The sequence below is a fragment of the Trichomycterus rosablanca genome, chromosome 11 (assembly GCF_030014385.1).
Source record: "Trichomycterus rosablanca isolate fTriRos1 chromosome 11, fTriRos1.hap1, whole genome shotgun sequence".
In the NCBI taxonomy this organism is placed as follows: domain Eukaryota; kingdom Metazoa; phylum Chordata; class Actinopteri; order Siluriformes; family Trichomycteridae; genus Trichomycterus; species Trichomycterus rosablanca.
Genome location: NC_085998.1, coordinates 34,962,788 through 34,987,775, shown reverse-complemented (window position 1 = coordinate 34,987,775; position 24,988 = coordinate 34,962,788). Strand labels below are relative to the sequence as shown.

General features: G+C 42.2%; 1 protein-coding gene across 1 annotated transcript in view; it reads left to right on the top strand.

Moving 5' to 3' along the window:
• Nucleotides 1-24,988, top strand: part of hipk2 (homeodomain interacting protein kinase 2) — a 121,545-nt gene that overhangs the window by 69,913 nt on the left and 26,644 nt on the right. The window contains exon 3 of the mRNA XM_063004259.1: nucleotides 23,095-23,218. Within this exon, the coding sequence (XP_062860329.1) occupies nucleotides 23,095-23,218 (124 nt within the window). The remainder of the gene's footprint in view (nucleotides 1-23,094; nucleotides 23,219-24,988) is intronic.

Genomic DNA, 24,988 nt, shown 5'->3' with positions numbered 1-24,988 from the left:
AAATAGAAGGTGGTTTTGCATGAGGTGTGAGGTTGTTAAGCAAAGCTACAGTCCTGCACACTGATTACATCTGTCTGTTTGCAGTGCATTATTGCTTTCATGCAAAAACACTACAGAACTCATTATGCATGCTGCAGTCTGCAATCAGGACTTGTACTCTTGATCAGCCTCATACAAACCTCATATAATATTTAAGGTGCTGATTTTTTTTAAAAACATTTTTTAATGTATATATACAGTATATACGTATATATATATATATATATATATATATATATATATATATATATATATATACATATATATATTATATATATTATATATACATCTATCTATCTATCTATCTATCTATCTATCTATCTATCTATCTATCTATCTATCTATCTGTCGACACACACAGCACTTCTTTTTTTTACTTTATTACTTTTCTACTTAGTCACCTCCCGATGCATTTTTTCCAGCGTCGTACCAACTTTTTAATGCCATCAGCAAAATATGTTTTTGGTTGAGTGTGTACCCACTGATGCAGCGCTGCTTTCACATTCTCATCACATGAAAATCTTCTTCCTTTTAAAGCTTCTTTGAGCATCCAAAAAGGTGGAAATCAGATGATGCTAAATCCGGACTATAAGCATCTCTCAGTCTCTCAGATGTGACCAATTACTACTTCTCCCGCCCTCAAACCAACCAAAATATAAAAGTACGGAGTGCGGTCAAACTAGCCCTATGTATGTGGGCAAAGAGAAGTCACGAGCTGTAGTTTATTGTTATTAATTAATTACCCACAATAAACCTTTTTGCACTCGGATGGTGCAGTGGTGTAATGTGCTGTTAGAATCCCAGCTGTGCTACTGACCAGCCGGGCGCTATGAAGACACGATTGGTTGTGTCTGTTCAGTGGGGGATTCCTCAGTGCTTCTAATCAGAGGAAACTAAACATTAGGGAATGAGCCATTAAACTAAGTGGGAAAAATGGGTGGGGAAAAATCATAACAAATGTGTATCATGTTGCTATGGAAACTGAGATGTTAATGGGTGTAGAACAAAACGATGATGATTATAAAACGGATAGTTCCGGTCCTAAAATCTGATTGGCTGAGCCGCGTTCGAAGCCGTTGTAAAATCCCCAATAAACGCACACCTAGGACCACCTCACATCATTCCATATTACTACGCCACTGAATCGAAAAAGTTAATGTTATTTTCGCCCTCATGTTGCCTAGCAACACTGTTAATCGAACTATTTTGCGTCGCGGAAGAATGCTTTATTGTAAGTTTATACACAATAAATACATTTATGAATTAAACATTGTTGTATTTATTGTATTTTATGTTGACCGCCGTTTTATAAAAGCAATAAGCCACTCGAGACCGTGCGTTACTGCTATGATTTTAGCACGGGAAAGAAGTTTTAGGCACTCCGCTTCGCGTCGTGCCAAAAACGTCATCCCCGTGCTAAAATCACAGTAATGCATGGCCTCTCGTGGCTTATTGCTTTATTTAGTCATAGAAAAAGAAGAGTTTTATAAACTAGTAAAATTCCAAGATTGCTAAAATATACTTTAAACTACAGTTGGGGACAGTGGCTCTGTGGGTAGCACTGTCGCCTCACAGCAAGAAGGTCCTGGGTTTGATTCCCAGGTGGAGCGGTCTGGGTCCTTCTGTGTGGAGTTTGCATGTTCTCCCAGTGTCTGTGTGGGTTTCCTCCGGGAGCTCAGGTTTCCTCCCACAGTCCAAAGACGTACAAGTGAGGTGAACTGGAGATACTAAATTATCTGTGACTGTGTTTGATATTAAAACTGATGAATCTTGTGTAAACTGTAACTACCATTCCTGTCATGAATGTAAACATTAAAATCCTAATAAATAATAATAATAGCTACAGTTGGAGGCTGAAATGAATTTCCATGACATGCAGCTGGGATTTTTAAAAGCTGACAGTGTGGTGACTGTCAGGACACCCAAACTAACCGTGACACCATAACAAGCTGATTTATAACCTTCAGTTTGATGCTGCCGTGGTTATCATGACAGCCCTCGTGATGTTAAGATGGGAGAGTGGCTAGGGTAGCAGAAGAGCGGGTATAATACTGTATTTTACAGAGCGTGTGGTGCTCTAGGTAGCTCCTAAATTCCCTCACGACTGAACACATGCATGCATACTCAGCGTTTTCAGCTCACCGAGCGGGGTGAAGAGTGACTGAGAAGAGAGAAGAGATTTCAGGGTAAGAGGGAGAGAATGTTAGCAGCTGGAGGACAGAACGAAGAGACGCTGTGTAATAGAAGAACGACTGGGGTTCTGTTTGAGACAGGGGTGTGATTTCTAACTGCAGAGGTGAAGGAGGAGAGCATGAGTGGTGTGTGTGTGTGTGGGGGGGGGGGGGGGGTAACAGGGATCTTATTTCATCTAAAGAACCATGCAAAGTAATCAATCTGACTTATTATACCGTCGAGAGTGAGTGGCTGAGTGCTGATTGATAGCTGTGTAAATGATCCTCCTATGATTGGGACGTCTACGCTCAATTAGAAAAGCAGGCGTCTGGCAGGGAGGGTAAAATGGGCTGATGTGTCACGACTGTCAGAAATCATTTCACTGCTCAAATACTGTTCATTCGTTCATCCTGGTTGGGGTCATGGTGGCTCCAGAAAACCAACAGTCCATTGTAGAGCAACACGTGCTTACCCATTTTCTAATTCACTAATTCACACATCGTGGAAGGTTAGAGCAGCCGATTCGTCTCCGTGTTTTAGAAGATGGGAGGAAACCAGAGTTCCTGGAGAACATCAAACACGCATCCTCAGGAGCTTCTGCTGTGAATGATTTTTTTCAGCTGCTCCCATTAGGCGTCGCCACAGCAAATCATGTTTCTGTATTTGATTTGGCACAGTTTTTATGTTGGATGCTCTTCCTGACGCAGCCCTTCTATAGATCTGGGTTTGGGATCAGCACTAAGGGTGTGCTGACGTGTGTCCTCACAAAGACTAGAGTCAAGTAACACCATGCATCGTCTTTATTTGTGAGCCCAGCCTGGGATTCGAACCTTTAGGTCTCAGGCACTGCTGTTACCAGCAGCACGACTTTTACACTAGCACACCAGTGCCGAGATTCTAAACTCCTCAGTTCGAAACTCGACAATGCCACCAGTCGGCTGGGTGCCATCTAACGGGCATTATTATCAGTGCCTGCAGCAGACACGGTTCAGCTAGGGTGGGATGACCGGACTATGTGGGTGGGGTCTTCAAACGCTGTGTAAGGACCCTGATTGGCAGATAGAGAGGCACCTGTGCGGAGAGCATAGGTGAAAAAGGGTTTCGCTAAGGGCTGCGCGTGGGTCGGAGGAGGCGTGAGCAGCAATATACCCTCCTCGACTGCAATCAGGGATCCCCCAGCAGCGAAAGACAAATTGACTACACTAAATTGGGAGAAAATGCAGAAATAAAATAGAAAAAAAAGTTAAAATACATTATTGAATGACATTAAATTTCATACAGTAAATGTAAAGCCCTTCTAGGTAACACTAAGCACAAAGTAGAAAACAGGACAGAGTAGAAAAAACATCTCAAATGGTCGTCAATGTAAACATTAGGTAGTTAGGAAATAAAAGTCGTTTTTACACACCCACCTACCTACTTTTGCTGTAGGCAATTTTAAACAGCCGACACACCTACTGACATGATTTGGGGTAATAAAAGAAGCACAGGTACAATCTCTGGAACTGTTTGAAACCAGCACTGCCTGTTTAGCCACGGTTCCTCTCAGGAAACATTACGGTTAAAAAAAAACTAAAAATGAATCAGAAACGTTACAGTTTTCCATTATGACATGCTTTTTCATTTCCTCTGAAAATGTACCACACATCACATATTTCAGCTCCCACGGTTGATGTGATATAAACCTGTTTAGTTTCCCTGTGGTGGTAGAAACTGAAAGGAAGTAAAACTGTATAAATATTCCATGTTTTTGAAGTACTGGATCCTAAAAGTAATAAGGATTTTGGGTAAATGTTGATTCATACAACTGTTTGCAAATATAAACCATCCTGCAACCTGATAGAAGTGCTGGTGCTGTGTGTTTTTAGGAAAGTCTTTAAGGGCAAAGCATGCCAGCTGTGGGCTACTGCCATCTTAAATTTATGAGCCAGGGAATGGCTTTATTGCTGAATGTAGAGACAGATGCCCTCAGAGAATGGAGAATACAGAGAAGAGGGGGAGCGCTGCGAAAGATGTGAATGCTTCTGTTCTCTGCCCAGCCTTTGTGACAGAGCTGCTCCACAGCTGGTGAGAGAGAGAGAGGGAGAGCTGGAGATGGATGGAGCTGGAGGGTGGGATGGAGTGAGGTAGAGGACAGAGATGCAGAGGAAAGGATTAAGTGATGTGGTCGGGGGGAGGGCAAAAAATGTAGAGTGAAAAATCTGAGAATTGATTGAAGTGAAGGGCAGAGATGGAGATGGAGGGATGAAGGGATCGAGTGAGATGAAGACAGTGATAGAGAGAAGGGAATAAAGAAATGGAGGGGTCTAGGGCAGAGATGAAAGGGGAGTTCAGTGATGAAGGGTAGGAGCAACGTAGAAGGGATGAGTTAACATGAGTTGGTGTGCAGACATGAAGACGAAAGGATGTTGTGGTGTAGGTATTGAAACAGGTGGAGGGCAGAGATTGAGAGAGGGGTGTAGTAATGAAGGGATGGAGTGAGGTAGAGGGTAGATATTGAGAGAGGGGTGTAGTAATGAAGGGATGGAGTGAGGTAGAGGGTAGATATTAAGAGAGGGGTGTAGTAATGAAGGGATGGAGTGAGGTAGAGGGTAGATATTGAGAGAGGGGTGTAGTAATGAAGGGATGGAGTGAGGTAGAGGGTAGATATTGAGAGAGGGGTGTAGTAATGAAGGGATGGAGTGAGGTAGAGGGTAGATATTGAGAGAGGGGTGTAGTAATGAAGGGATGGAGTGAGGTAGAGGGTAGATATTGAGAGAGGGGTGTAGTAATGAAGGGATGGAGTGAGGTAGAGGGTAGATATTAAGAGAGGGGTGTAGTAATGAAGGGATGGAGTGAGGTAGAGGGTAGATATTGAGAGAGGGGTGTAGTAATGAAGGGATGGAGTGAGGTAGAGGGTAGATATTAAAAGAGGGGTGTAGTAATGAAGGGATGGAGTGAGGTAGAGGGTAGATATTGAGAGAGGGGTGTAGTAATGAAGGGATGGAGTGAGGTAGAGGGTAGATATTAAGAGAGGGGTGTAGTAATGAAGGGATGGAGTGAGGTAGAGGGTAGATATTGAGAGAGGGGTGTAGTAATGAAGGGATGGAGTGAGGTAGAGGGTAGATATTGAGAGAGGGGTGTAGTAATGAAGGGATGGAGTGAGGTAGAGGGTAGATATTGAGAGAGGGGTGTAGTAATGAAGGGATGGAGTGAGGTAGAAGGTAGATATTAAGAGAGGTGTGTAGTAATGAAGGGATGGAGTGAGGTAGAGGGTAGATATTAAGAGAGGGGTGTAGTAATGAAGGGATGGAGTGAGGTAGAAGGTAGATATTGAGAGAGGGGTGTAGCAGTGAAGAGATAGAGTGAGGTAGAGGGTAGATATTGAGAGAGGGGTGTAGTAATGAAGGGATGGAGTGAGGTAGAAGGTAGATATTAAGAGAGGGGTGTAGTAATGAAGGGATGGAGTGAGGTAGAAGGTAGATATTAAGAGAGGGGTGTAGTAATGAAGGGATGGAGTGAGGTAGAGGGTAGATATTAAGAGAAGGGTGTAGTAATGAAGGGATGGAGTGAGGTAGAAGGTAGATATTTAGAGAGGGGTGTAGTAATGAAGGGATGGAGTGAGGTAGAAGGTAGATATTGAGAGAGGGGTGTAGTAATGAAGGGATGGAGTGAGGTAGAAGGTAGATATTAAGAGAGGGGTGTAGTAATGAAGGGATGGAGTGAGGTAGAAGGTAGATATTAAGAGAGGGGTGTAGTAATGAAGGGATGGAGTGAGGTAGAGGGTAGATATTAAGAGAGGGGTGTAGTAATGAAGGGATGGAGTGAGGTAGAAGGTAGATATTTAGAGAGGGGTGTAGTAATGAAGGGATGGAGTGAGGTAGAAGGTAGATATTGAGAGAGAGGTGTAGTAATGAAGGGATGGAGTGAGGTAGAGGGTAGATATTAAGAGAGGGGTGTAGTAATGAAGGGATGGAGTGAGGTAGAAGGTAGATATTTAGAGAGGGGTGTAGTAATGAAGGGATGGAGTGAGGTAGAGGGTAGATATTTAGAGAGGGGTGTAGTAATGAAGGGATGGAGTGAGGTAGAGGGTAGATATTGAGAGAGGGGTGTAGTAATGAAGGGATGGAGTGAGGTAGAGGGTAGATATTGAGAGAGGGGTGTAGTAATGAAGGGATGGAGTGAGGTAGAAGGTAGATATTAAGAGAGGGGTGTAGTAATGAAGGGATGGAGTGAGGTAGAAGGTAGATATTAAGAGAGGGGTGTAGTAATGAAGGGATGGAGTGAGGTAGAGGGTAGATATTGAGAGAGGGGTGTAGTAATGAAGGGATGGAGTGAGGTGGAGGGCAGAGATGAAAACTGAGGGATGGAGGAATTGGGAGAGGTAACATACAGAGAGGAGATGCAGCTGTGCTCTTGGCAGCTGCATTATGATCTCACATCCTGTGTTGGGGTCAGTGTGCCCTCTCTCTCTCTATCTGCCCCCTCTGTCTGTCTTTTATTTGTCCATTTATCTGAACTATTTTGCAAAAGGGTCAACAGCTGAACGTTCACTCTATATCCGTGTCTCTGTGCTACAGCTTTCACTCTTGTTCTTAATCTGCTTTTTGTGCTCTTACTCTTTAATGTGTCTCTGTGCAACAGCTTTCTTACTGTCACTCCTAATTTGTCTGTTTTACTTTCCTAATGTGTGTCTCTGTGACTTTCAATCTGTGTTGTGTCTCTGTGCTACATCTGTTTGACTTAGTGTTTCAGTGCCACAGTTGCTTTATTTAGACTTCCAATGTGTCTCTGTGCTACATCTGTTTGACTTTTAATGTGTCTCTGTGCTACATCTGTTTGACTTTTAATGTGTCTCTGTGCTACATCTGTTTGACTTTTAATGTGTCTCTGTGCTACATCTCTTATTTACTCTCCCTATGTGTCTCTGTGCTACATCTGTTTGACTTTTAATGTGTCTCTGTGCTGCATCTCTGTCTGACTCTCAGTTCATGTTTTTGTGCTACAGCTCTGCATCACTCCGCATTACTCTTTTTGTTCCAACAGCTTTCATACTGTCACTTGTTATCTGTCCCTGTGCTAGTGCTCTGTCTTAATCTTAATCCATGTCTCTGTGCAAGGCCTCTCTGTCGATCTTAATCTGTCTTTGTGCTACAGCTCTGACTTATACACTTAATTAACGTCTCTGTGCTACAAATGTGGCTGCCTATGTGACTCTACAGATTCTCGACAGATTCTGTCTCTGTATTCTTGATCTACGTCTCTGTGCTATAGATAAAAGGGGAAAGGTGTGTGGTAATTAAAGGTTAAAAAGTAACACTAATAAAATTAAAACAACTGGCTTTTATTTTGTATAAAATATCTACAGTTTAATTTATGCTTATGGGCATTATCAAAGTATCTATACGATTGAAAGATAAAAGTGGATTTTTCCTTTTGTTCTTTAATTGGAATGCTTGTGCCATAAATTCATTGTTTTAGCTGGATTTTAAGTGTAGCTTTATTGGTCAAATCCTCCTTTGATGTTGAGCTTGTCCTCTCTACCAACCTATTTTTATTCTTTTATCTGACTGTGGTTGAACTGGCGTCCTGGCCTGTCCTGTCCTGTCTGTAGGTTTGAGTTCTGGAGACACAGTGTCTCACCACTGCTGAAAACCTACTGGTCATTTCCCCTGACACCAACGCACAACTGTCCTCACGTTATCCTCTGATTATCATTTGGATGAGGCATGTGGGTATGACAAGAGCAGGCGGGTGTGCCCGCACCAGCCAGTACCATTCTCTGAATGAGTTTCATTTCTTGAGAAGCTTTCATCATTTCTGAAGAGAGAGATAGTGAGAGAGCAGGAGAGATAGTGAGGGTGTAATTGAGAGATGAATTGAAAGAGAGAGACAGAAGTGAGAGTATCGGTAAATGCGAGTGAAGATGTGAGACAGCTGGATAGTATATATGCATCATTTGTTTCCCTATCATCATGTTCTTGGCTTGTCTGTTTGATGATTCGTTGTATTATGACGCTTGTTTGACGAAGTCATGGCGATGACAGTCATTTGGAAATAAATCTGAAGCTGATATCAGTTCTTTTCCCAGTAATAAGTTGGAATATTTTTATGCTTCACAGATTATTCACTAATTTCCAGCCCGTTCTGTCTTTAACAGTGTTGTTGTAAGCATGGAATGTTCTACATTTAAATGAAGTGTTATCTCTCATCATGTGTTTGTAGTGGACACAGTTACAGCTGCATTTGCTCTTCCACTGTAGAAACCTTCCACATCAGTAACTATGTGTGTGTGTGTGTGTGTGTGTGTGTGTGTGTGTGTGTGTGTGTGTATGTATACCCTTCCGGCTGGGCTTTGTCATTGTCTGTTCATTCAGTCTCTTATCCTGCTTTCACACTAGCAAGCAACATGTCAGTGACATCACCCCAGGTTTATCTTGTGTGGGTGTGTATTGCCCAGTATCGTTATTGATTGTGAATGTGCAATGAGTAGGTATTAAGGATTTAATACAAAGTGATACAGTGGGGCCAAAAAGTATTTAGTCAGCCACTGATTGTGCAGGTTCTCCTACTTAGAAAGATGAGAGAGGTCTGTAATTCTCATCATAGGTACACTTCAACTATGAGAGACGAAATGAGAAAAAAAAATCCAGGAAATCACATTGTAGGATTTTTAAAGAATTTATTTGTAAATTATGGTGGAAAATAAGTATTTGGTCAATAACAAAAGTTCAACTCAATACTTTGTAACATAACCTTTGTTGGCAATGACAGAGGTCAAACGTTTCCTGTAAGTCTTCACCAGGTTTGCACACACTGTAGCTGGTATTTTGGCCCATTCCTCCATGCAGATCTCCTCTAGAGCAGTGATGTTTTGGGGCAACACGGACTCCACAAATTTTCTCTGGGGTTGAGGTCTGGAGACTGGCTAGGCCACTCCAGGACCTTGAAATGCTTTTTACGGAGCCACTCCTTCATTGCCCGAGCGGTGTGTTTAGGATCATTGTCATGCTGGAAGACCCAGCCACGTTCCATCTTCAATGCTCTCACTGATGGAAGGAGGTTTTGGCTTAAAATCTCACGATACACGGCCCCGTTCATTCTTCCCTTAACACGGATCAGTCGTCCTGTCCCCTTTGCAGAAAAACAGCCCCAAAGCATGATGTTTCCACCCCCATGCTTCACAGTAGGTATGGTGTTCTTGGGTTCTTCTTCTTCCTCCAAACACGACGAGTTGAGTTTTTACCAAAAAGTTCAATTTTGGTTTCATCTGACCACATGATATTCTCCCAATCCTCTTCTGGATCATCCATATGCTCTCTGGCAAACTTCAGACGGGCCTGGACATGTACTGGCTTAAGCAGGGGGACACGCCTGGCACTGCAGGATTTGAGGCCCTCTCGGCGTAGTGTGTTACTGATGGTAGCCTTTGTTACTTTGGTCCCAGCTCTCTGCAGGTCGAGGGAGATTATCAATGGTCTTGTATGTCTTCCATTTTCTTACAATTGCTCCCACAGTTGATTTATTCACACCAACCTGCTTGCCTATTGTAGATTCACTCTTCCCAGCCTGGTGCAGGTCTACAATTTTCTTCCTGGTGTCCTTCGACAGCTCTTTGGTCTTGGCCATGGTTGACTGTTTGAGGCTGTGGACAGGTGTCTTTTATACAGATAACGAGGTCAAACAGGTGCCATTAATACAGGTAATGAGTGGAGGACAGAAGAGCTTCTTAAAGAAGAAGTTACAGGTCTGTGAGAGCCAGATATCTTGCTTGTTTGTTATTGACCAAATACTTATTTTCCACCATAATTTACAAATAAATTCTTTAAAAATCCTACAAGGTGATTTCCTGGATTTTTTTTCTCATTTTGTCTCTCATAGTTCAAGTGTACCTATGATGAAAATTACAGACCTCTCTCATCTTTCTAAGTAGGAGAACTTGCACAATCAGTGGCTGACTAAATACTTTTTGGCCCCACTGTAAATATAGAGTTAAGGGGCGGCACAGTGGTTCAGTGGGTAGCACTGTCGCCTCACAGTCACGGTCCTGGGTTCGAATCCCAGGTGGAGCGGTCCGGGTCCTTTCTGTGTGGAGTTTTCGTGGGTTTTTTCCAGGAGCTCCGGTTTCCTCCCACAGACGTGCAAGTGAGGTGAATTGGAGATACAAAATTGTTCATAACTGTGTTTGATATATTGATAAAATCCTAATGAAATAAATAAATATTTAGAGTTTTAGGGTGAACATATCCATTGACTTGTAGTACGCAGAGTATGTACGCATAGACATAAACAAAAATATGCTTAAATAAATGAATAATAATTCTAGTTCCTAGTGAGAAGGCTGTTGTTGAGAGTGACAGCTTCAAGACATCTGCAGTAGGGAATAATTAGCATTTCGCAGCATTGTGGTTTTATTTTAGTCCGTTGTTTTTTTTGGTTTAATTTACTTAAGGCTTTGCAGGTTCCACTGAGGGGCCTTAAAATGTTTAAATCCTTAATCATTTTAATAGGATCTCAATAAGCATCATGACAGAGCCATGCAAGCTCTTTCACTTTTTTAGAAAGCAGTCTTGACTGATCTGAAGGCAGGTACTCACTAGGTATTTTTTAATTGCTACTTAGTGTGAGTAACTAAGTAAACAAGTGTGTGACGCCCTGACATGGATTGAGGACCTATACACAGTTTTATGTAGGCTCTGGTATTACTGCAACCCTGACTTGGATAAACTAATTCCATATAATAGAATACGTTTCCCTTGAACCTTCTACCTTGCTGCACCTCCTTGAGTAGCGATGACTGCAACTAAAGACTTTTTTTATAATTTAATATTCGTCCTTCAGATAGCTTTGGAAGATTTTCAGCTCAGACAGAGATTTTCAGCTCAGCCACATTTGGGTTCAGCTGAGGCGGAGTGTCGTCAGAGGTTATAGAAGATTATTACTTTGCCCTTTTGTTGTATGGGCTTGTTTATCTGATAAATGTGGTTTTTCTCTCCTGTGCTAGCCAGGTGTTTGCAGAGTCTAAGAGGTAAAGCCAGTTATGTTGCATATCTGCCATATGCACGCGTCACAGAGCGTGACTGGGTGTGTCTAATGCTTCGCTGTGGAACACCTGTGCAGCCCTCGATTACACATCATCTGTCAGCACTGTACACGTGTGAGCTTGTGTTGGTGTTGATGAGGTGGTCAGATGCATCTTGACTTTGTTAGTGCAGCGTTTTTCAAACTTTTTTTCAAGCCACCCATGTTTGATTATTTTTACAGCTTAATATACTTAATTTATACAAATGGTGGTAATCTGGTCCCACTGTGGTTTACAAGATGTAACCTAAAGCCTCCACAAGGGAGCATTCATGTACAAGTTCATTTCTTATTATTACATTTTTATGCATTTTCTCCCAATTTAATGTAGTCAATTTGTCTTCCGCTGCTGGGGATCCCTGATTTTTTGCAGTTGAGGAGGGTATATTGCTCCTCACGCCTCCTCCGACCCACGTGCAGCCCTTAACAAAACCCTTTTCCACCCATGCACTCTGCACAGGCGTCTCTATCCACCAATCAGGGTCCTTACACAGCATTTGAAGACCCCGCCCACATAATCCGGTCATCCCTGCTAGATGGCGCCCAGCCGGCTGATGGCAACGCCGAGTTTCAAACTCAGGAATTCAGAATCTCCTAGCAGAATATCCCGCTGTGCCACCTGGGTGTCTGTACAAGTTCATTTCGTGTTTATGTGCGTGTTAATATTTGTTTATTTAATCATTATTATTTTTCTCTGCAACCCATTTTTGCCTCTCGATCCACACAAGGGTCGCAACCCAAGATTGAAAAACCCCTGACTTAACGGACAGATGTGGCTACTTTGTTTGCCACACATTTATTTATCACCCCCCCCCCCCCACTTTACTTCACACATACTGTCTCTCTCTTTCTCTTTAACATCTGTACACAGTACACAACAAAAAGTGGCTTGGAAATTGTTTTACAGTGCAAGTCTTAAAGTCTTTGCGAATGCTACCCTACCATAAAATTTTATTTCTTAATATTTGTAATGTTAGTGGAGCACTAGGCTGGAATACAATAGCTATATTATTTTATAAGCACCATATGGACCTGACGTTTAACACACATACTCACTCACTGAAGCAGCATCAGTGACACTGTGTGTCCTCGTTTTTAATGATGGCAAGAACAAGCAGGAGCAGAATAATCGCTTACTGGTGTGCGAAGAAAAAAAAAAAGTGACACTGAGCCATTGTTTTGAAGAGGTGATTTACTGCACCTATAGCTGTGCCTGGCTGCAGGGTGCATACAAAGAGCTGAAGTAATCACCTGTCGTTCTGACCGATTATTAATGAAGAAGTTGCTTCACATTCATGGAGACGTGCAGGAGAACCGTGCAGGACTGCAGGTTGGGATGAATGGTCACATTAAGGGGCTGAACATGAGTACTGTGTGCATATGCTCTGCACTGTTAGGAGCCGCTCAAGCTGAGCGGCAGCTTTAATTCTGTTTGTCTTACTGTGATTTTATGTTATTAATTGCTCGTGGTTGGTTGTTAGTGTTTTTAAATAGCTGAATAAAGAAACAGAACGCAGGAGGGAATATGTTTTATTGATGTGTACTGTTTGTACTGCAGGTGTGGGTCTTCTTAGTGTTTCTCTGTACATGAAGCCGACCTAACGTGCAAATCCACAGAAGTATGGGTGAATAAGAAGGGATTGGTGGACTGCGCACACATCGGAGGGAGTATGTGACAGGCAAATTAACACTCTCTGGATGCCGTCGGGGTCCCCAGCAATGGATTGGTTACACTAAATTGTAGGCTACACATCCCTAAATTGTAGGGATGTAACAATACACTCTACCCACGATGCGATACGATTCACGGTATGTTTTTTTCCTGATTTTTTTAAACAAAAGAAAATTGAAGACAAATTATAACAGTTTCCTTTTATTATTTCTCTTTAAAAAAATAAAACACTGTATTTATTTATCTAAATAATGAACGCCCATTTATTTCTGGAGTAGGTACAAACTATGCCAAATAATGCTTATTGTGTAAAAAAAAAATCCAACATTATATAAATAAATGAATAATACAAATAAATTTGGCTGGAAAATCCCCTACCTGGCAACTTTGTAAGTGCTGTTAACCAGGCAAGGTGAATACCGCCAGTGCCCTCTGCTGTTTAAAGTGAATATTGAATCATCCTAAATGAATAACCGATTCGAATCATGGCACATGTGCACCGATTTTTAACTGTCTTGTGGTGCGTTGTTACATCCCTACTAAATTGGAAGAAAAAGGGGGTAAAATGCATTTCCTTTTGTCACATTTCCTCCACTAATAATCATGAATTTGGACAAATGCTTATGGACAGTATGGACATGAAATATGGACAAATGCTTTTCTCCAAGTGGACTGGAGTGCTGTTATTATGTATCTGGGAAATATTACAGTACTTCTGGTATTGTAAATAACTGGTGCAAACACCTTGATTCATCAACATATCAGTTGTGTTGCAGAAAGAGACATCTCCGGTTTTATTTACAACAGAAAACCTTCAAATGAAAAAGCTCTAAATGATTCTTCTTTAAACCTGAAATTGCGGATTTTTGTTACAAATTGAAGAAAGAGAAAACAAATGATTTCATCTGAAAACTAATCTGCTTTCTATTATTCCTTCCAGGAAACCCATTATGTTGTGTGAAGTTGCAATTACAGATAAATAATTTGGTTTATAAAAGTGGTTACATGCTGTGCTTTGCTGCAAGTTTAGTCAAATCTAGCTTGTAAATAGCTCGGTGCTTGGACAGACTTTAGCGTAATAGCTGCTTCTTTGTTTACCTAATGATAAAAAAGGGGTTTTTAATAAGGATGAAGCAGGATTCAAGAACAATAGAAGAAAAGAAGGCGACCGTGTTACGGGGGCAGTAACGCTGCACTCCACGCTACATAATTAAAAGTAAAAGTTGGGAATGAAAAAGAACTTCAGCCAAAACAAAAGAGCACTTGGGTGCAACTTTGCCGGCTATGCAGGCAGTGCGAGTTAAAATCCAAACACTTACTAGAGGAACAAGACAGGGGAACTCAGAAAACCAGTAGCAGCTTAAACCAAAAAAGCTGCCTTGCCAACCATGGGAGACCTCAAAACCAAAGAATGTGAGCAAGCAGACGAGACAGGAAGTCAAAGGATCGAGCATTGAAGTCCCAAATATGATTTTCCTCAAGTGCAGCAATAACACTAATGAGGTCTAGAGAATGCTTTAATGTGTAGTTTAGAGAGAACTCCATTCAGAACTCCATATTTACCCCCCACTTCCTATTTCCTCAGCCTGCTGGCCAATGTGGGCATGGCAGGTTGGGATGTTACTGTTTTTGCTTCTTCAAATGCTTGGAGGAAAATGGATTCTTTGTGGAATGGTATCTGGTATCTTATCTCAGTTTTAAGGTACGCAGACTTTCCAGTGATGTATTTGGATCAGAGAGCGACCTCAGAAGTTCTGATTGTGAGCCCACACAGACCACACTGTAGAATGTCTGTGACATTACTGATTTTGTGTCTCATTCTTCTAACATAATTAGTCCACTGCATTCTTCCAGTTCCTTTATTTTTATATCATGTATGCGGTTCTTATGTACGTTTGAAGACAAACTACCCGAAGCCCCTCTTGTATTAGTGGTGACTGAAGAAGAATGAGCTTAGGGAGTCACAAGTCTTAGAGTCTTATAGCTCCAGCTCATCTTCTCATATCCCTCTGAACACAGAAGCAGCTCTGGGCAGCATGACACACTCGCAATCTGATTAAATCTGTGCAGGTCTTACAAAGAGGTTGATGAAGGGGGTATATAAGAACCAGATACCAGCTGGAAGGCTACAGATGAAGTATGGGGGACTTGAATTAAAGGAAAGCAAGAGAAAAGAGAGAAAGACAAAGTATGAGAGGTCGTATGAGACAGCGAGGGGGAGTAATTCATGGATGGATAAGTAAGGAGTAAGAGGTGTGTATTGTGCGAACGTGTGTGTGCGCTTGGTAGAGTGTTATAGATTATTCAGGTGTAAAGAGAGCCCACATGATTCATCTCCAGAGCAGAATCAGGGAACATGTGATACTCAGGGTATTGGATGCTAATGCGTAGGGGGTTATGATGACATACTTCCCCTGAGCCCCATGCTGCCCTCATCAGTGTTGCTTTTCTTATGCCACTGTGGCTTCTACAGCTTTAGCACAATCAACACACACACACACACACACACACACACGTACATGCACATACACACTCTGAGCCGTGAGCTTGGTACCTGCTTTGGGCAGCTCTATAAATCACAGAGCACAGAGTAATATGCTTCTGTAGACTGGATACGATATAACATGCTCATCTTACATACTTGTCCACTGTACTAGCACTACATACAGGTAACATCAGTAAAATAGCAGTAAACACGGCGTTCAAGCTCTCAACCTGCAACACACAAGTCATTTATGGCCCTACACACAGTACAAATTCTGTACTTTAGGTCCATTATTCCTGTAGATGTATGTTTATGTGCATCCCAGAGATTAGCTCTATCACTGCTATATTCTCATCTCTATAGACCATTTATTTAAACAACTTGGCAAAAGTATGTGGACACTCCTTCTAATTACTGAGTTCATTGGAATTACTTTCAGCCACATCCATTGCTAGCAGGTGTATAAAACCAGTTCCAGCATGACTGTACCCCTGTGCACAAAGCAAAGTCCATAAAGGCATGGTTCGATGGGTTTGATGTAGCGGAACTACAGTGGTCAGCACACAGAGCTCTGGCCTCAATCCCATTAAACTCTTTTGGATGAACTGGATTTAACATTTTAATTTTTTCAGTATTCTTTCATCCATTAAGTTAACCATCTCCACCCCGTCATGTTGACTAGGTGTAAGAATAAGAAATATAATGGCTTCATAATTGAACATAAACATGTTACCTTGAACAAAAAACTCAAAAGAAACTGTAAATTCTGTGTGATAAAGTGTCAGAGCACTAAAGGAGGGGCAAAGCTGTGTGTGTGTGTGTGTGTGTGTGTGTGTTTCTGTAAAGTAAAGTTTAAGGCTGGCGCTGCCCCCTGGAGGCTCCCTGGCAGTCGGGCGCCACTGTGAGGAGGAAGGTGAGTCGCTCAGCCTCCAGACTCCCCCCGTCTCTGCTTGTCAGGCTGATGTCAGCACAGCACCAAGCTTCAGTCACAGATTAATCTCGCAGGCTGGTACTGTCGGCTCGGTACGGAGGGCTGCACACTGGATGGCTGTGCTGTGGGTAAAACCAGACCTGTTATGACAGGCGTCTGTGCTGTGTGATGCTTGTAAAAGAGAACACATGGCTGTAGAGCTGGGAGTCTGGATATTTAAGATAGAGAGGATAGTAGGGCACAAGTACTATGCAGTAGGATGGGGGGCTCCAGGTAGCCTCCGGGAGGTCGCACCAGCTTTAAACTTTACTTTACACACACACATCTGCTGTGCCCCTCCTTTATTGCTCTGACACCTTCGAGTCAAGTGCCCTTTGCTCCAAAAAGAGCTGGAGCCATAAAAAACTTCCACTTACGCTCCTGCAAACAGGTTCCAGACCAACGTTTAACGATTTCTCAAACACTGGATTTTCCTATCAGCATCTCTAACAGTCTGTACACAGCTGACCAGTCTGACAGTGTGTGTCAAAGAAGCTGACCATTTTTGGATGGATTGGCACCCAGTCTGCCACTACTGGATCTGCCACGACTTGGACCATGATTAAGCAGTTGATGAAATAGTTTTATTTAATGTTCAATTGTGGGGACCCAAAGTAATGTTAACAACATGATAGATACAGACAGACGGCTTTATGTACCACTGTCTGTTCCTCTGAATGTCACCTGTTTCCCTTTTTCTCTAGTTTTCTCATACTGTATACTGTACGTGTGTGACCCGGTGTGGGGGTGTGTAATGGATGTGTTATGAATAAGTCTGTGTGGTAGTGTGGGGGGAATAATGAGGAGCAGAGGAAGAAGTGATTACAGTGCGGAGACTGCCAGCCTGCCTGCCTGCCTGCTTTTCTTTGTTTTGTTAGTAGGGCTAATGTACGCCCGTGTGATCTATGGGCTGAACGTGGCCTTACGCCACCCCGTCTTCTCCTGTTCCTGACTGACACACAGAAAAAGCAATTAGAGAGGAGGAGGAATGTTAGAATGTAGGTTGGTGCACGTACAATCCTGTCTTTTGTGTTGTTCTGTGACAAACATACATTCTGTAACCAAAAGTATTTGGACACCTGATCGTGAGCTGGTTGGACATCTACTTAAAAAAACAAGTAGTATTAAAATAGACTGACCTCTGCGTGATTCTTCTGAGAAGGCTTTTTACAAGACTTAGACGAAGAAGTATGTCTGTTGCTGCAAAGTTGGACGCATACATCGATCAGCCATAACATTAAAACCACCTCATTGTTTCTACACTCACTGTCCATTTCATCAGCTCCACTTACCATATAGAAGCACTTTGTGGTTCTACAATTACTGACTGTAGTCCATCTGTTTCTCTGCATGCTTTGTTAGCCCTCTTTCACCCTGTTCTTCAATGCTCAGAACTCTCCCAGGACCCCCACAGAGCAGGTATTATTTGGTTGGTGGATCATTCTCAGCACTGCAGTGACACTGACAAGGTGGTGGTGTGTTAGTGTGTGTTGTGCTGGTATGAGTGGATAAGACACAGCGGCGCTGATGGAGTTTTTAAACACCTCACTGTCAATGCTGGACTGAGAATAGTCCACCAACCAAAAATATCCAGCCAACAGCGCCTTGTGGGCAGCGCCCCGTGACCACTAATAAAGGTCTAGAAGATGATCAACTCAAACAGCTGGAATAGATGAGCGATCATCTCTGACTTTACATCTACAAGGTGGACCAACTAGGTAGGAGTGTCTAATAGAGTGGACAGTAAGTGGACACGGTGTTTAAAAACTTCAGCAGCGCTGCTGTCTGATCTACTCATACCAGCACAACACACACTAACACACCACCACCATGTCAGTGTCACTGCAGGGCTGAGAATCATCCACCACCTAAATAATATCTGCTCTGTGGTGGTCCTGTGGGGGTCCTGACCATTGAAGAACAGGGTGAAAACAGGCTAAAAAGGTATGTAGAGAAACAGATGGACTACAGTCAGTAATTGTAGAACTACAAAGTGCTTCTATTTGGTAAGTGGAGCTGATAAAATGGACAGTGAGTGTAGAAACAAGGAGGTGGTTTTAATGTTATGGCTGATTGAGCTCCAGATCTCAGGCCTGGTGGACTAGCGTGTTATATTTCACTTTTTTTTTTTTAATAAGCAATGCTCATATTTTTAAGTTTAAATTGTTTTGTTTTTTTCCATTTGAAGAAGTGGCCTCTTGAAGAAGTGGTCATCATCTTCTTTTACTCCGTCTCTTTTTTGCTATTCCGGGAATAATAATGACAGAAGAGAAGGAGCTAAGAAGGTGTCAGCATTGTCAGCATTTTCCTGGGTGTGTTGTGCTCTCTCGAGACCTTGAAATGAAAGAGCGTGCCCATGACAGAAGGATCTCCGAGGTCCCTCACGAAAGTCGGCTGGTGCGTTTTACAGAGACAGCTCGTCTCCTGCACTCAGAGAAATTTATAAATCGCTTTCATCAGGGGGACTAGTGGACGAGCCCGTATTTCCCGCTTTGGGATCATCTCAAGCTGTGTCTGGATCCCTCCCTTCCTTATGAGCCTCACTGGTTCCCCTCCCCATCCGTCTGTCCCTCTCACTTTCATGTTGTGCACCCCTCACTTTAGATTCATTTCTTCAAACTGTAGTGGGTGTGTAGATTGGACATGTCCATGCTCTGTCCACTTCACATTGTTTATTGAAAAGGCACCCAGGATGCTTTGACCTTAGATGCTTCGCCTGGCTGTGATGCCATAAATATTAAACTTGATCTCAGGGGGAAAGAGAGACAGGATACAGGTACACAGAGCTCAGAAAAGATAAAGATGGCTTTTATCTGAGAAAAAGAGAGGCAGGAAGATGTGTGAACTAGAGAAACCTGAGAAATAAAAATCCAGCCTGGTAAAATGGGAGATTTCTCTGTCTCACCGTGTACCGGGCAATCTGGACTCGTTCCGCCAGGCTCTGTGTGTAGAATTAAGATATTTAGTTTTCAATTCTAATTAAGGCAAGATTGGTGCCCCTCCATCTCCTTTTAAAATCAGTGTATTACTTATTGTAAGGGTGTGATGCTCTGCGTCAATTTTGTCCTATTCAGGGTGTATTCCTGCCCTGTGCCAAGTGTTTTCAGACCGTCTTTGGACCCTGACCAGGCTCACAGTTGGGAAAATGATTGAATGAATAACTCTGAGGCTTATTTAGGAGTCCACATGGCATTAAGAGACGAGTGTGTAGCGTTCTGTACTGAAGGTCAGTTGTGATGGATGCATCCTGACATGCCCAAAGAGCGTGATGTCAGAGCTTTGAATAGCAGCTGTGTGTGTGTGTCTGTGTGTGTGTGGATACAGTCAGCACCAGAATTATTGGCACCCTTGTTAGACATTTGTAAACAGGTCTTGGAAAAAATTAAGCTCAATCTTACCATGAATGTGACCATAAATTACCCCAATATGAGAATAAATTTCCTGAAAAATTATTCTTTAAGCCCAGTTTGTAACAAAAATATACTTATAGTGTGGCGCTCGGGTGGCGCAGTTGTTTATTGTGCTCACCCGCTCCTGCTGAAATCCAGGGATCAGCCCAATAGGCTTCTACAGTACATTCAGAAGGACCCACGATTGATCGACATCCTGTCCGGGGTGTGTTACTGCATTGCACTTTGTAATACTGGGAAACCAGAGCTACCGAAACCCTGACCAGGGTAAAGGGGCTGTAAAATATGAAAATAAAATAGAAATAAATAAAATATTTGTTGTAGTTGTTTGTATTTCTGCTTTTAGTCATTATGCAAGTTCTGTTTCCAACATAACACTGATCTTCTCCTAAATTCACAGGAAAATTTGCTTCATTTCACGGACCTCGTTTTTCAAAAACTGAATGATGTCTGTGTGTTGACCACCTTCCCCAGTATTGGTTGGAGTATTCCAAACTCAGTTACCCGAGTCATGTTTTTAGCTGCTTTAGACTTTGACATCTTGCACATTTTGTCTAATCGACTGCGAGTGTAACCGAGCGTCTTTAGAGTGTACTGAGTTTATAAAATAAGAAATAAACTGTACATAGACGAACTATCGGGAGCATATTACTTTACTGGCTTGTTCTTTTGAGGTGCAGCACAGACTACAGAGAGATGATCACGTGTGTAGAGAAGCACACTTTTCTATTGATTATGGAATCCACGAAGAGACAAAATGCACTCAATATGTAAACACATAAATCAAAAATTTTCAGTACACTACACCACAGAAAAGTCTTACTCTAACTTAATTAAGATGCTGTATGATTGCAATGACAGCCTCATATTGCGCTTCATATTACATACGCTACACAAATGAAAAATGTTAAATCACTAAACACAAACCTAAAATTTTGAATTTCACAGCAAATTACGCATGGAACGGCTCATTTCACGGTTCGTGACATGATTTTCACGGCCGTGAATTAGGTAGAGATTTACCTCTATGCTTGATGAGACCAGAAAATCCAGAACTAGGAATCTGAGAGCACTCTGTGTTTTGTTTGTGTGATTGCATTTGTAACATACTGACACTCACATATTCACTGACATCGGGATTTTGAAAGTAAAACGTTAAATTTAATGGAAAATTTGGAAAACATCACATCACCCAATGCAAATGTGTTCCATTAACTACTTTATAATGTTCTGCTGTTTGACGGGTGTGTTTGTATGAAGGAGGGAGAGCCAGGAGAACACAGGGCTCTAATGTGGAGCAGTGAACATTCCACTAATCATTTCTGCATTTTGGGCAATAGCCTGGAGTAAAATCATGTTGTGCAGATGCATGTGTGAGCTCACACTCACCAGAAGCGCTACATTAGCAGCTGCTGGCCAGTTTTGCATATGCCAGTCGCTGCAGATGGAGTAGAAGTAAGAGAAGATTAGAGGACGGACCACAGTTTGAATATGTGGTAGCAGAATGTCCGGCCGCTTTGACCCAGACCGTGGGTGTATGCTCGGCTGGTGCTGAACAATGGTGATGGGTTGGCTGATTCGTTATGCACTTCCTGTCTCAGAACAGCATGTTCCTCCAGCATTCTTTTTACAATCACTGTTCTAACCCTAAGCTCATGCTCCGGCTCATCATATATTTTATGCGCTATGGATTTGCACTGAGAGAGTAGTGATGGATTGGTACCCAGCTGTTCCTAGTGGCTCTGTGTCTCACACAGTCTCCCGGCGTCTCTCCTACCAGCGTGGTGCCCCGGAGAGAGTGCATGCGACTGAGTGGAAATTCACCTCAACTCAAAACTCGCCCCCCATAGGGTTTTCCGAATGAATTTGCTGGGCTCCAGCGCATCGCCTGAGAAGTGGTTGTAATTTACATGAAAACATTAGATCTGTGGAAATGAAGTGCCCTAACATTTATCATTGTTGTGTACTGTATACATATATGAAGTACAAGGGTTTGTGTTTCCTAGGTGACAGATGCTGGATTTAAGTTTCATTGCATCAATTTCGTGTTACTGCAGTTATTTGAAGTCAGCACGGAAGTGGACATAAATATTCAGAATCATTTTCCACCGTATCTCTGCTAATAAAATCTAGAATGGGCCTAATTACCATGAACAATAATTTTTAACAGAGGCGTTTTGGTGGCGCAGTGGTAAATTGCGCTCGCCCATTACTGGTGGGGGTCCAGGATTCAAATCCCCAGCAGTGCTCTCAGCAGATCGGGCGTCTACATACAGACATGATTGACTATGATTGAGAGCTCCTTGATGGATGGTTATCCTGCCCATGGTTTGTTACTGCATTGCACTTAGTGATTCTGAGAAAACAGCACCCACCTCGACTCTGACCAGGATAAAGCAGTGGTACAACATGAAAATTAATGAATAAAGAGATGTTTTTTAAGTAAGTGGTTTATCAGGGTATGGACAGGGTACCAATCCATTGCAGGACGCTCATGCATTTACTCTTACTGTCAGCTTGAATTAGCCAGTCCAAATACTGGTCTGTTTTTGGAGTGAGTACAAAAGGCATTCATATACATTTACATTTTTGGCATTTAGCAGACACTTTTATCCAAAGTGACTTACAGTACTGTGACAGTATGTTGTCTAAGCAATTGAGGATCAAGGGCCTTGCTCAAGGGCCAACAGTGTAAACCTGGCAGTGGTGGGGTTTGAACCAGCGGCCATTTGATTACTAGTCCAGTACCTTAACCACGAGGCTACAGCTGCCCCTGCATTCTATACAGAACCCAGGCCTCCATTCCACCCAACAAACAATACAGACACACATTCCAACTACATGCACATAGCTATCAGTCCACACTAGTTCAGGGGAGCATAACTGGTCGTAATGTTCTTTAAGTGGGAATGACCTGTAGGGGTGTCTAAATTTGATGTCAAGTATTGATATCAGGGCAGATACTGGCCTTACATCATGAACTGGTAACAGATCAGATTACAGATTTTCCAATCTGATCTACTGACATTCGAACCCGGATCTCAGTGGTGGTGCTCTTTCATAACAGACCCCTGCCCCACCTGAGCTCTGTAATAGTAAACATGTTTATGGTAATTGCACACTCGCTATACAAACTTTTCAATCCAGTGATGGACAAATAAGCCACTAATGATTTGTTTTGAGTGGCTGTTCTGTTGAAAATGTAAATCCTGGTTAGTAAAAGCCTGGCTGCTCTTTGTGTTTGTGTCCTTTACTGACCTTCTGCTTCTGTGTGATTGTGTTCCAGAGCACCAGAGATCATCCTTGGCCTGCCTTTCTGTGAGGCTATAGACATGTGGTCCCTGGGCTGTGTCATCGCAGAGCTTTTCCTGGGCTGGCCGCTGTACCCTGGTGCATCCGAGTATGATCAAGTAAGAAAATCAGCAAACGTATTCTGCACAGTGACAGAACGCTGGTTGTTTAGTCATTTCTTGGTAGAGAAGAAAAAGCTATAATATGTTTTAAAGGTTTTCCTGAAATAAAGGTTTTTCATCTGTGACCACGCCCCAACAAATGCATTTGAGTGTTCAGACAAGATTGTCAGGCAAATCAGAAATTTCACTTCTAATTTATGACTTGAATTTTGAGCACATTTGTTCCACGAATCATATGGTGGAATCATTTTGCTTTTATATAATTTGTGGGATTTCTTTTAAATTCAATTGCTTTCATAAAACAATCCTTTAGTAGAAATTATTTACAAAATTTACCAATGTAATGCACTATTATTACTTTAATTAAAAAAAGAGAAATTCGCAGCAGGATATTCCGCTAGCACACCAGCGCCAAGATTCTGAACAATTGGCAGTGCCTGCAGCAGACAGTAATTGGCTATCGTGTCTTCTGGGTGGGATGACAGAACTAAAGTGGACGGGGTTTTCAAACACTGTGCAGAAAGCATGAGTGAAAAGAAGGGGTTCGCTAGGACTGGGTCGGAGGAGGTGTGAGCAGCTATATACCCTCCTCGAATGCAATCAGGGATCCTCAGCAGTGGAAGACAGCTTGACTATGCTTAATCAGGAGAAAAGGGGAGAAAATGCATAAATAAATAGGGAAAAAAAGAGAAATTGTGGCCGGTTCAAATGTTTGGACACCTTGCTAAGTCAGCTTGAGCTTGAGTGCATGAGGATTTCAGTGGTCTTACGGTCAGGGTACTGCTGGGCCTTTTCAAAAGCTTCAGCCTGCATTTATTAAAGTGTGTGCTGATTTGACTGATAAAGAATAATAAACTGACGCCAGGATCTTTCCCGTATCTGTTGCAAATTTAAACAAAATCTAAAAGATGGATGAGATATTAAGTAAGAAAATGAGATTCTTTCATGCCAGATTAATTCCGTCTTCTTTTTTTCTCTGCCTTTAATGTTGAAGTCAATTCTTGTAACATGTCAGTTCATTTAATAAAGGGGACATATAAAAAATTGTCATGTACTTTTGTAGTACTGTTACAAAGTATTTTGTAAGCTGAGCCAACGTTAGCAGTTGTTGCGTCATTGTAATAACAGTACTAAAATTTACCAGTAAAAAATCATAATTTAACACCACAGTCTTTAAATTTACTTTAAATGGCCAGATATCATGTTTGTCCTTAATTCTAGCTAGTTAATTCTGTTCTATTGTGCAGATCATCTGTGGACAGGTTGTTGTTTAAAAATGCGTGAATTCATCATGCATTAAAATGTTTATAAGTAAGTGAGAAATGGTATTTCCTGTTGGGCATCTGCTGTGGAGTTTGAGCCTGCAGCGAAGGTTCCCACTCAGTAAATGACCATAAAAACATCACTCAATTACTGCGTGCGCTCCAGGGAGAGAAAACAAAACAAAGCCCTAGCGTGGCTGCCGTTCCCACAGGTTTTTCACAGTTCAGTGGGGTTGGGTCTGCTTGGCTCTGAGACTTTCATCTTGCCCAGATTACTCAGGAGTGCTGGACACATGCCACAAGCAGCCCAATTAATCCACAGCTCCTGAGCGAGGTCTTCTCTTAAAACACAAAAGCAAGCTGGAATGAAAGTGGAGGGTTCAAGTTTTTGGTAAACATTTACCTCTGGACATTACTTTAATTCTTCAGCCTGAAAGTGCTGGTGGGAGGTATTTTGGTTAATACCACATATTGAGCCGGTTTCTAATCAAAACTTTAAATTCAA